The sequence below is a fragment of the Dermacentor variabilis genome, chromosome 2, assembly GCF_050947875.1.
Source record: "Dermacentor variabilis isolate Ectoservices chromosome 2, ASM5094787v1, whole genome shotgun sequence".
Lineage (NCBI taxonomy): Eukaryota > Metazoa > Arthropoda > Arachnida > Ixodida > Ixodidae > Dermacentor > Dermacentor variabilis.
The window spans coordinates 54,179,927-54,192,195 of NC_134569.1; the positions used below are offsets into that span (position 1 = coordinate 54,179,927).

Below are 12,269 nucleotides of genomic sequence, written 5' to 3' on the forward strand. Positions count from 1 at the left end.
AGAAAATATATGAACATTTCTCTTTTGAAAGAATGTTACTAGGGTGTATAAAGACAAATGTTCATAGGAAATTGGTAGGAAGTTTAAAGACATCCTATGAACATGTTTCTATTGAAAGTTGGTGGCCAATTGTTTCTAGGATGTTACTAGAGCGTTGTTAGGATGTATAAAGACAGCTGGTAGGATTTCAATTGACTGTTGGTAGGTTCTAGTAACAAAAGTCTATAGACTGTCTAAAAAATGTTGCTAGAAATTTTTATAAGGGATGTATAGAGCTGCGCCCAAATATCGCATTAGGGAGTATCGTAATCGCCGGTGACGTTTTTTTAGCTGATTGTACCAAATCTTTAAAAATTGCTTGTGCCCTATAGTGCTATCCTAACCCGTGAGGTAAATTACGCAATGAGGTGCACATTACTTCTATGAGAAATCGAAATGCTTAATATTACCTCAATTACACAAAGTTGTTTTAATTAATTGCTTTACGGCAAATATCTTAATTTACGAATTGTAGCCAGTGAGTTCACAAGGCGCTTCCACTTAGAACGAATTCTCAGGACTACGCCAGTTTCGATATGTTAATTTTCAATGTGTCCGACGGAATGCAATGACGTTTCTGTTGCTCTCGTCCTTCAATGCATAAAACAGTATTTTCTTGAAAATGTAAGTGGTGCTACTGTGCATTTTTACCGCAGGTATACCTTAAAGCCGGTGCCATACGCACAATTTGTTCCAAGTGGATATGCCTAGCAAATTCACTGGCTACAATTCGTAGACTGAAATATATGCCGTAAGTTCATTAATCAAGAGGGTAATACGTGAAATTATGTTAAGCATTTATTTAAGCGCTTTGATTTCTCGTACAACTAATGGCCGCCTCATAGAGTAATTTAGCTCAAGGGTAACAATTTTGCTATCTGCAACTGACAATTTTTTTTTAAAAATTGGTGCAGCTAAAAAAAAAAACATCCGTTATATTTAGGTGCACGTCAAAGATCCCCAGGTGGTCAAAATTCATCCACAGCCCTCCACTGTGTGGCACCTCCCATAGACGCAGTACGTGTTGCTTTGAAACTTTAAACCACATGAATCAATCCACGTCTGCTGCCCACACTGCCTCCTCCGATAGCGGAGTCATCCTGACAGCTAAATTTGGCCTCCTTAAGTCCTGAGAAGGGTGACATTATATGTGATCTAACGCTTACGAAACGCATGACGTTTTTGTCGACAGAGCTTTCGATACCGTGCTCGGGTGACGCAAAATACTGCATTCAAATTTCTTCGTGCCTCCCAGTTAACTGGAGTCGACGCCTGCGGAATGCATGCGACGGAGAACGGTATGTATAATATAGCACAAACGCAGTTAACTGCAGCGAATGTAAATTCTAGTCACGTAGACATACTGCACAATCATAGCATGCAGCACTTGGATACGGTTGTCATCGCGTCGCTAAAGGAAGTATAGCGCGTACACACGCGACGCTGAGCGCCACCAGTACTGTAGTGATGTGTCTGTACGTGTATGTGTTCAATGAGTTAGCACTTGTAGAAGTATCACCTTATCGTCACGCTGCGTTAAGCGTCGCCGCGACTATGCAATGTGCATTTTATTCCACGCAGTGATCAGCTAGTTATGAAATGGAAACGGGTGAAAGTTGGTGAAATAATTCGACGCAAGAAGAGACAGTTGTCGGGTTTGTTTGCACCAAACATTGGGCTTCTGTGTGACCGAAGGCCTCACGAAGGCCATTTTGTTTTATCGTCCGCTTAGCTCGGCTTACTTGTCCGCCTGATAACGTACGTGTTTCTTGCAATAGCGATTGGCGCCACTCCGCACTCTTCATATATCGCAGGATTCTGGGCCCACGAGGTAAACGCCCTAGCCGGCGTCGACCTTCCGATCGTTCCCATCCATCATCAGTACTTCATCACGAGTTCCATACCAGAAGTGAAGAATCTCAAGGTACAATACGGGAGCCAAACCGTGTACACCGCTGTTCCGTACGTGTATACCTCCAATTGAGAGCACCTTAGCGAACAGCTGTTAATGCCACAATCGGCGCTAACCGTGTCCGTCGCGCTTACCATTCGAAACAGAAACCCCCTCTTCGCCTCTCCAAAATCGTGCGCGCGTCTGTTCTCTCTGAGGCCACAGCGTAATGTCGCAAGTAACTAAGCCATCGTTACTAAGCAGACGCTGCTAAGCTAACGCAAGTTAACCAGAATTGCCTAGAGGGAATAATGGCGCTGACAGGGAGAGAGAGAAGGTGAAATGAAAATGCTATTGTATGCATATAGGAGTGCTGGGAAGTCCTGGCTTTTTGTCGACACCTTTTTCCGGGAGCCAGAACATCTTGGCGACGTGTCCGGCTAACCTTCTCCTCTCCCACTTCCTGTGTTGCGTGTCTCACGATAATTTACCCTTTTCTAAATCAGGACGTAATGTGCTAGTTTTATTGCATCGCATGAAGACATGATAGTAACAATGATCGTCTATCTGTCAGCACTGCGCAACTTCGGCATAATGACCGTTCGCTGTCTGTGTCGTCACATCAGAAGTCGGTCAAGGCGCGCTGTTGAACTTTCCACGTTCGAGTAGCATATTACAAACACTTTTCAGATTCGTGCCGGCGTGCTCTACCTCCTCAATTTTTTCTCTTTTCACTCGTTTTCTTTACTTCTGCGCCATTCCTCCCGTCGTACTTTCCCACTTTCCTCTTCCACAGTGTAGACTAGAAAACCAGCACCCTCTCTTCCGGTTAACCTCCCTGCCTTTTCCATCTCATGGCCTTCTTTCTTTCTTTCTTTCTTGCTCTCACTCCCTGTGCGTGTGTGTGATTTAGCCGACCAAAGTCGCGAAAATCTCAAATAGCACTTTCTTTTCTGTACGACACCTTCTCATTGCAGAAGGAAATACCCGTCCTCAGGCACCTGGAAGGAGGCTTCTACATGCGACAAGAGCGAGACGGCCTACTCATAGGTCCTTACGAGCACCAGGACAAAATGAAGATCTGTGACGACTGGGTCACCAACAGGGTGCCTCCCGGTGAGTAATCACGATGTATACCTTGTAATAGCGGCGCTGCTGTGTACACGTCTCTGCCGCGTTTTCTTCACATTTCATTTGTGTTACTCAGAAGGTGGGCGGGGTGATAATGTTTCATTGGCGCTGTCGCTTGCGTGACGCAAAAATCTTTTGACGTTTTACTTAAAAGAAGAAGAAAAAAAAACGGAAAGTTGCGTTCTTGTGTTTGCTGTGTTAGGCCGACTGCCGCAAGTCAAACGTCTCTTCTTGAGCACGAGAACCCACGCCATCACTCACCTCATACCATTTTAAGCACAATGTGTCGCATTTGGAGCAGATTATCTCGCACACAACATACTCCCGTCGATTTATTATTGGTCTCACTGAAGAGGGGGGGCGGGGGGGGGGCGATCACGACACTTTCGTGATCCTTGTCACTTCTCCAGTTTACGATTCCATGACTTTAGTTAGAGGGGAAAAGAGGTATATAGCTGGTTGTCTAAGTGTAAGAAACTACGTTTCCCGGCGATAAGAAAAAAATGCATTGTGTTTTACCACCCGAAACTGCATAGCGGGTTATGAGCTTAAGAGGGACGCCAGAGTGAGGGCATCCGGGCGAACTTTTAACTAGAATTCCATGCACTCGGTGCACGATACACAAATGTCTTTTTGTTTTGTTTTGTTTTGTTTTATACCTCCCACATAGAATGTGTCCGCCGCAGAATTATAGGAATCGATCAAGCAACCTCGTGATCAGGCGGAACGCCTGAACCAGTGAGCCACCCCGGCGGGTATTAAAATATATATATGTGTTCGTGGAATGAATAACAAATAGAGAAAGGACAATGGATCCAGTATCTTTCCTATTTCTTCTGTAAACATTCGCACTGCTGGAAAACACGGTACATAACTATTCGCTGATAGGCGCATACAGGCCAACATGTAAACCATAAAATTCGAAAGAAAAAAAAAAAATAACCGCGCGGACATAAAATTGAAGGAAGAAGAGAAGTGGAAAATGACACGCTTTTTTTTTCTTTCAAGTTTGACCTGCACCCACACCTTTTGTGAGATACGTACGCACTTGATAAACAACGATTTAGCTCAGATGCAACAGACAAGCAACAGAAAAAGATTGAGGATTCTTAAGCTTCGCCTTTAAGAGGAAGCTTTAGCTCGGGCCCAACTTAGACATGGCCTATTCAAATACATGTAAAACGCAAGAATGCTTCTCTGAGATAACCGCCCTTACCGATTTTAAAGAAATTTGTTGCATTTGAGTGAGAAAGTTAAATTCTCTTGACTGTTAAAGCGTAATTTCGGTTTAGGGCCTGAATTTTGTGAAAATAATTTTCAAATATTCGAAAGTTCGAAAAAAATAGAAGCACGAAGTTTACAAATTAATAGCTCGGCATCAAGAACAGATATCGCGCTTCTGTAAACGGCATCCATTAGATAATTTAAATCAAATAAATTCGATATGTCAGTTTATATCTTACGTGAATTTGTTATGTTGTTTACAAGGGTTCTGGAAAAGTTGTATCTATATATTACTACATTTTTTTCAGATTCGTGTATAACAAGTCAATTTTGTCCGCTTTAGATGTGCTATTAGATGCAATTTACAGAATCGCGGTATCATTTTTCATTGCTGTGTTACAGAGTTGTAAACTTGATTGTTTCGCTTTCTGATTCTTTAAAAAAAATTTTAATAAAACGTTGATGACCTAAATCAAAAATTCGAAACAACATCACTATATTTTACGTTTTGCTTTTAAATGCAACAAACCTCGCCAAATTTGGTGCAGTCGTTGCCGAGAACAAAGAATTCTCCTTTTACATGTATTTAGATAGGAGCACCCGCCGTAAAGCTTCCTCTTCAGAGGAAGATTTGTCTGCTTTGAATGATCTAATGGATGCCGTTTACAGAACCGCGATATCTGTTCTTGATGCAGAGTTATTAATTCGTAAACTTCGCTCGTCTATTTTTTTTTTTCGAACTTCCGAATTTCAGGCCCTAAATTGAAATTCCGCTTCCAACACTCACAATGAGTTAACTTTCTCTCTCAAATGCAACAAATTTCATTGAAATCGGTCATGGGTTATCTCAGAAAAGCGTTTTTGCGTTTTACATAGATTTGAACACGCCGCGTCGGAGTTGGGCCCGAGCTAAAGCTTCCTCTTAGGAGTGGAACGCGATAGCATTCAAAGATCCCTCTATTGATTCTCATGCTTCCCGGCAACTGGAGCGTATGTAACCGTAATGTTTACCGGGAAACGCTGCGGGATTTCTGGTAGAAACACTGCCTCTTGCGTGGGCCGCAGTGGGTGGATGGATGGATGGATGGATGGATGGATGGATGGATGGATGGATGGATGGATGGATGGATGAATGAATGAATGAATGAATGAATGGATGGATGGATGGGTGGATGGATGGATGGATGGATGGATGGATGGATGGATGCATGCATGCATGCTATGAGCGTCTCCTTGGTAATGGGGCGGTGGGTTGCCCCACCAAGGCCTTATTATATTTCCTAATGTCCTATCTATGTTAAAAAGAAAATATGCGGCGGAGGCGAGCGCTATCTGGAGGTATTGCATGGAACCGGGCGCGCCGCTCCGTAGTCTCCAAGATACGCACGCGCCGGCGCGCGCAAATAGCGGACGCCGTGGACGGATATGCATGGCAGAAAGCTGGAAAAGGGGTTTCTTTGTGTTTTCGGGTAACAGAATTATGTTTTCTCGTATAGTCAAATTACAATTCGACGCTATCATGTCTGTAGGTTGTGTGTAAGTCATACTTTACAATTTTTCTGTGTATTTTAGCTTGAGAAATTGAATTAGTTGAGTAACTTCCTTGCGCCACATGAAGGGCCTGGGCATGGGTGGTTCGAAGTCCACGGCGGATCTTATGCGACACGGGGCCCTTAACGCAATCGCGTTAACACTTCTTGCAATCAACACACTGTCTATTTAGAACATGGACTTTTTTTGTAACTTCGCTGTTTATTTCGCCTGCGTCAGGAACTTTCCTGAAAGCCGCCGTGGTCGCTTAGTGACTGTGGTGTTGGGCTGCTAAGCACGAGGTCACGAAATCGAATCCCGGCAATGGCGGCCGCATTTCGATGGGGGCGAAATGCGAAAACATTCGTGTACTTAGGTTTAAGTGCACGGTAAAGAACACCAGGTGGTCCAAATCTCCGGAGTCCCCCACTACGGCGTACCTCATAATCAGATCGTGGTTTTGAGTTTGAAGACACATTCGTCCACTTCTGCAGGCAGTCCGAATTCGTAATAATAATAATTTGTCGCAAACAGGATGACACAAGAAAGCGGACCAGGACAAAGCGCTACTGTCAACTGACATCTTTATTACGTCACACCCCTACTTACAAGAAAGAAAACCTAAGGAGCATGCGCGAAAAAGCCATCGTGACAGATAAATCAAAACAGCAAATCAAAAATTTAATTCCAAAATAGGAAAAAGTAATAAGGATGTCAGTTGAGAGTAGCGCCCTGTCCGTTCTCCTTTCTTACGCCGCTTTGTTTGCGTTAAGTGTCGTTACGAATACGCACCAGCTAGCCCGTCAAAGCACCCTGCCGAATTCGTAAACTTCAAGGGAAATTCGGGAGAGATCACGGGTATGTTTCACGGGTATGTTTCACGGGTATGTTTCACGGGTATGTTTCACGGGTATGTTTCACGGGCACTGCGACAAGTCACGCCTGTCTTCTCCGCGTGGCAGGCTTCGGCAAGGAGCTGTTCAACCCCGACCTGGACCGTCTCACTGATCACATCGAGTCCGCCATGGAGCTGGTGCCGGCGCTGAGGACGGCGGAGATCCGCACCACGGTATCGGGGCCCATCACGTACACGGCTGACAGCCTGCCTTGCATCGGACCCATGCCACGATTCCCTAACTACTGGGTGGCCATTGGATTTGCGTGAGCGCTTCTATACATCTCTATCAAATCTGTATTTTTCTGAAAACTGCTGATTGCGCTCTGGCTGTTGTAGTAATAATGCGAACAAGTTTGCATGTGGAACATAATTTATTGACTTTTACATAATGCGCTTGCCGCGATCGGTATCGAATGTGTAATATAGTAGACAGCGGTACACCACGTTGAGAGCCCGGGAAGCGATGAAATTTAGTTTGCGGCTACTGTGTCTTAAAGTGTGTGTACCAGTTGAAAAAGATCTTACAATGAATATCCTGGAGCATAGGAAGATTTGATGTCATAAGCGTGACGTCTTGTCTCTACGCCATAACCTTCTACCTTCGCGACAGAAGTTGCCTCGCCAGCAGTAAGACGTAAGGCTGCCCCTACGACAATACAGACTGTGTAGTGAGGGCAGGACGTCTCATCGCAAACTAAAGAAATTTCAGTCGATACAAAGGCAATTTCTGCCGCTACGACAAATGTTTCTGATTTGATGACAACAGTTCGTTACGAAACAAGACAAACATTTCTATTGTTTCCTGTCAAGTTCTTTTTTTTTTTTTTTTGACAGATATATGTGTGGCCGGCTGCGTATTTTCACCACATATTTGCCAGAACATTTCATATAGCTTTAGTTTATTTCTTCGCTAGGACAATTGCATAAAAGAAAGTTATACAGAAATACTAAATTTCGCATTTTAAATTACAGGTACGGAATCATTCACTCCGGAGGAGCGGGTCGGTATCTGGCGGAGTGGATGACAAAGGGAGAGCCGCCTTACGACCTCATTGAAACTGACCCGGGTCGGTTTGGAAAATGGGCAACAAGGTGTGTCAATCTGAAAGAACTTCGCACTAAACATGGCTTCCGCGACGAAGTGGCGCCCTATGCGTAAGAATAGCGGGGACCACGGCAGCGCTAATACGCGAACAATTCTCCCCATATATGCACGAATGCTTCGCAGACTGCAGCTGGCGAATAGTGTCCTGTCCTCGCATTTCTTACATTGGACGTTACTGGTGTTGCGCTGCTGAGCACGAGGTCGCGGGTTCGATCCGGGCCCCGGCGGCTAGATTTCAGTGGCGGTGGAATGCGAACACGGTCGTGTACGCTTGTTAAAGACGTTAAAGACAATAAAGGAGGCACGTTAAAGAACCCCAAGCGATCGAAATTAATCCAGAGCCCTTCACCGCAGCGTCCCTCATAACTCATTGTGCAATTACGGTACTTTTGACCTCACAATTTAATTTTTTTTAATATTGAACGTTTTTCTTGTTGTTGCTTTGTCATGTTTTAAGGTTCCGAAAGGCGTCATTAAAGTCACGGCGAAGAAATGGATTGTTACTGAAGCACTTTTTCCCTCAGCCATTTGACGTAGGCGACAAAATCTAGCGAGTACAACGCGACTCGGAGCAGGCGTGAGCCTCCGAGATCTCCTTCCCGGAACAACGCGCCACGTGGCAAATTTTGGAGGCCATGTCGCATCTGGTTATACACACTAGTGTAGCGTTTTGCGAGCAGAAGGAGCTAGTCCGTGAGCTAGTTTTGCCTCGGTTCTGCAGGTAGATGCTAACGCACCGTCGCAACTAGACCCGAAGCTAGCAGGCATTCTTACACGCATGCACGCTCGCTCACGTGGTCAGCGAGTAGCGTTGACCGCAGACTCGGTGAGGTCGACGATGGTGAAGGCACCCCAGACGAAATTATACTGGCTGTACAAGCGACGACTGACGAATAATTAACCGAAGCCTAGTAATGTTTGCGAGAAATTTCTGAGGCGCCGATTACGGATCAAACTTCAGCGACCCTGAAATCTACAAACAGTTGCATCTTAGAGAAAAAAAGATATGCATCGAATATACTACCTGTGAGTCCGTAGATGCTAACTACGCCTGTTTGATTCCTTGCGTGTCAGATCTTAATATAAGCAAGAAAATAAAAGCTATATCGACGAGCCACAGCGATCATTCATTCTTTTTGTTAAATTTACTTCATACATTAATTGGAGCATCATACCAGGCGAAACGCCAGGCTAACATCTCCAGCATCTGATTAAAGCTTCTCTCTATCTCTCTCTCTCTCTCTTAATTCACTGCAGGTCGTACCTGTTCTCCAAATCGAAGGAAACGTACGGCATGAACAACAGCTTCACGTTCCCGAAGGAAGAGCGCTGGGCGGGGAGGCCGACGGAGCGGGTGAGCGGCATTCACGATCAGCTCGTCGAGCGAGGAGCCGAGATGGGATTCCACGCCGGTGAGCACCGCATCACCATCGTTTCGCCTGTTGTTCGCGTACACCCATATTTGCATTTCATATCCATTCACACTTTGCATACATTCACGCTCGCCCACAAGTGAGATGGACCAGACGGGAGCATGCTACTGCCACCGTCTTTATCTGTCGTTACAATTGGCTCTACACTAAACACTGATGGGACAGCACGCGGGCGTAGCCTCGGTGTAAACTCCAGTCCCATTAACAATGCCAAGTACGTTCACTCGCGGCGCTGCTCTCCTTCACGCCCCAAGGTTGGGAGCAGCCGGCGTGGTTCTCGCAGCCTGGTGACGTCAGCGGCTACCAGCCTAGTTTCCGGCGCAGCAACTGGTTCGAGCCCATGAAGCGCGAGTGTCGCAGCGTCCTCGACAGCGTCGGCGTCATCGACCTGACGCCGTTCGCCAAGTTTCAAGTGACCGGCAAGGGAGCCAGTCGATTCCTCGACAAGATTCTGGCAAACAAGTTGCCCGCGGTGAGTCGACGCACTCCTGGCAGGAGAAAATGTGGCGTGTTCAAAACTGTAAGCGCAGAGATAAAATATTGTAAATTCGGTATAACGTCTCGGAACGCAGCATGCATGCGGCGTCAACCGTCCTGGACACTTTTTCGTAGACACAAAAATATATCTGGTCACTCGAAATCACCTAGGCACTAAATGCCTGTCATTAAAGAGGGTGCCGTCGGAATACGTCATTCTCGGAAAGCTGTAATTTTTCGCGATAAAGAAAACACTGCTTACGTTTTAAGATAATAATAATTGCAGAGAAAGCCGGAGGGATGCGATGTACATGAGAAGGGAGACTCGGTGGCATCGCTGCGCCATTAGACAACGCAGAAACTTTTCTTCGGTATAACAGCACCAAGAATTTCTGTTTTAATTCGATATTTCCCTTCTACATAATGTTCTTAATTCATAACTGCGCAGACAGCAGGTATTCTGTCATGACCTCCTCCTCTGTGAACCATCAGTTTATGAATAGTAACACATCCGCAGTTAACACACGGTATTAATCTAAAACCTGAATCTCAGTCAACCGCCCGATTCTACCAATACACGCAAGTATAATCGACCGCATACGCAGCAACGAGCGAACCTTTTCAAATGACAATGTGGGCTCGTTCCCCGCCATCTGATCTGTGCCGCTGCGTTAATCGATGTGTATGTAACCCGGAAAATATATCTCGCTCTACAAAGTCGCGCGTGTCGCAATGGCGCGCAGGTGAACTCAATCAACATCTCGCACATGCTGACGCCCAGAGGTAGAGTCTACGCCGAGGTGACGGTGACCAGGCTGGAGGAAAATCGCTACTTCATCATCACGGGATCCGGCTCGGAGCTTCACGACTTCAGGCAAGGCTTCCCCGAAGTACAGAAGCATTTGTGATATCGTATAGTCTTGCCGTGGCCCGACACCTGCTGTAGGTTTCGTTCCCCACATCGGTAGCCGAAACCTTCATGAGAGAGCGTCCAGTCCATAGACGCAATGTCACCTCCAATTATCCGTGGCATTTTCACGCGTTCGCAAACTCAGACGGACTGTGCGCAAGTATCCGCACATGCTTAAAAAGATATGAGGGCAGCTGAGAGGCATTATCAAGCAATGGCAAACAGTACGTCGCGAATACAAATTAAAAAGGAACGCCCATAGTAGAGGATACGTGACAGCATAATGTTCCTGGTCAAGTACGAGTATGCCATAACGCCAAACAAAGCACCGCATCTCACGCATTTGAGGCCGCTCTCCTGCTAAACACACTTCTAATAAATATTCGCGTCATCGTTAGGCGAATTAGAGGCGCGCCGAACGAGTGCAACCCAACTTCAATGAACATACAATATCAAAAGCTATAAAACAACTTCTGGCTACATTTTTTGACAAAGGCTTGCAGCAGTCGCAGCCTGGGCTGTGCGGCAGGTTAAGTACGCTAACCAAACGCAATGCACGCTCTGAAAGCCACCAACATTCCTGGCGCAGGTGGATGGACGATCACCTCAGGCTGTGGAAGATGGACGACGTCAAGATTGATAACGTCACGGACAGCGTAGCAGCGCTCGGCATAGCGGGTCCGCATTCGGCCAACGTGCTGGCGTCGCTCACAGACGTACCGCTAAGCGACGACAAATTCCCATTCCTGCACGCCAGGGAGATCAGCGTTTGCGGCATTCCCGTGACCGCCATGCGGGTATCCTACACCGGTAAGCCTACGACGTCTCTCTCTCTCTCTCTCTCTCTCTGCATATCAGGCCGGCAGTGGGGTGGTGCGGGTAGTACTAGCCTTCCTTGCATCGAAATGTCGCCCATTGCAGAAGGTGCGACACGTGTTTACATTCACTGTTCACATCGTGGGGCGCTAGTTACATGCACGGAGAAAATCGGGAGTGCCGTTCATAATTGACGCTCCAGCTTTTACTGAAGCTCGCGTCTCCTCTAACGGCAGCTTCACCTCAGTAATTGCAAGCATACGGTGGTGCACTCTTTAAGACTGAATTTTTTTAAAAAGAGGAAAAGGAAAACTAAGACTGCAGGGAATGCTTTTTTATTCCATGCCGTGAAAGTGCATCTGTGTCTTCGCTTTAAAAAAAAAATGGTAATTCAGTCGCGCTCCCTCCACATGGAGAACTTGGTTAGCTACCAATACTGTTCATAAAGCGGAGAAGCAAATGTTGATGTAACCAAATGTCATCATAACAAATGTTGACGCGAAACAAAGATTTTTTTTTAGAAAGGGCACTGTAATTAAGGTTTGTTTCTGGGTATTTCACTGCGCACTGAAATTTAGGTTAGAAAAAATCTTAGCAAGTTAAAGAGACTGTACTGGTCACCACCACATTTTCAACAATCGCAAGCGCGTCGCGGACCACGATGGTCGTGACTGCAAACTTTGCATCGACGTCATTCCCAACGACGAAGGTTTCACTGAAAAAAAATAATTGTATCAGAAGAGGAAGAGATGTCTCATGTGAAAAGCTACAGATTGGTTACGAAGCTAGAACGCAGGCGAAAACAAGAATGTTCT

The 12,269-nt window shown here is 45.8% G+C and overlaps 1 protein-coding gene across 1 annotated transcript in view; it reads left to right on the top strand.

The window, feature by feature from the left end:
• Window positions 1–12,269, top strand: part of LOC142571870 (dimethylglycine dehydrogenase, mitochondrial-like) — a 40,787-nt gene that overhangs the window by 21,687 nt on the left and 6,831 nt on the right. Inside the window, exons 6-13 of the mRNA XM_075680545.1 lie at window positions 1,854–1,963; window positions 2,908–3,046; window positions 6,778–6,976; window positions 7,686–7,805; window positions 9,076–9,230; window positions 9,506–9,723; window positions 10,472–10,602; window positions 11,228–11,448. Coding sequence (XP_075536660.1) covers window positions 1,854–1,963; window positions 2,908–3,046; window positions 6,778–6,976; window positions 7,686–7,805; window positions 9,076–9,230; window positions 9,506–9,723; window positions 10,472–10,602; window positions 11,228–11,448 — 1,293 coding nt within the window. The remainder of the gene's footprint in view (window positions 1–1,853; window positions 1,964–2,907; window positions 3,047–6,777; window positions 6,977–7,685; window positions 7,806–9,075; window positions 9,231–9,505; window positions 9,724–10,471; window positions 10,603–11,227; window positions 11,449–12,269) is intronic.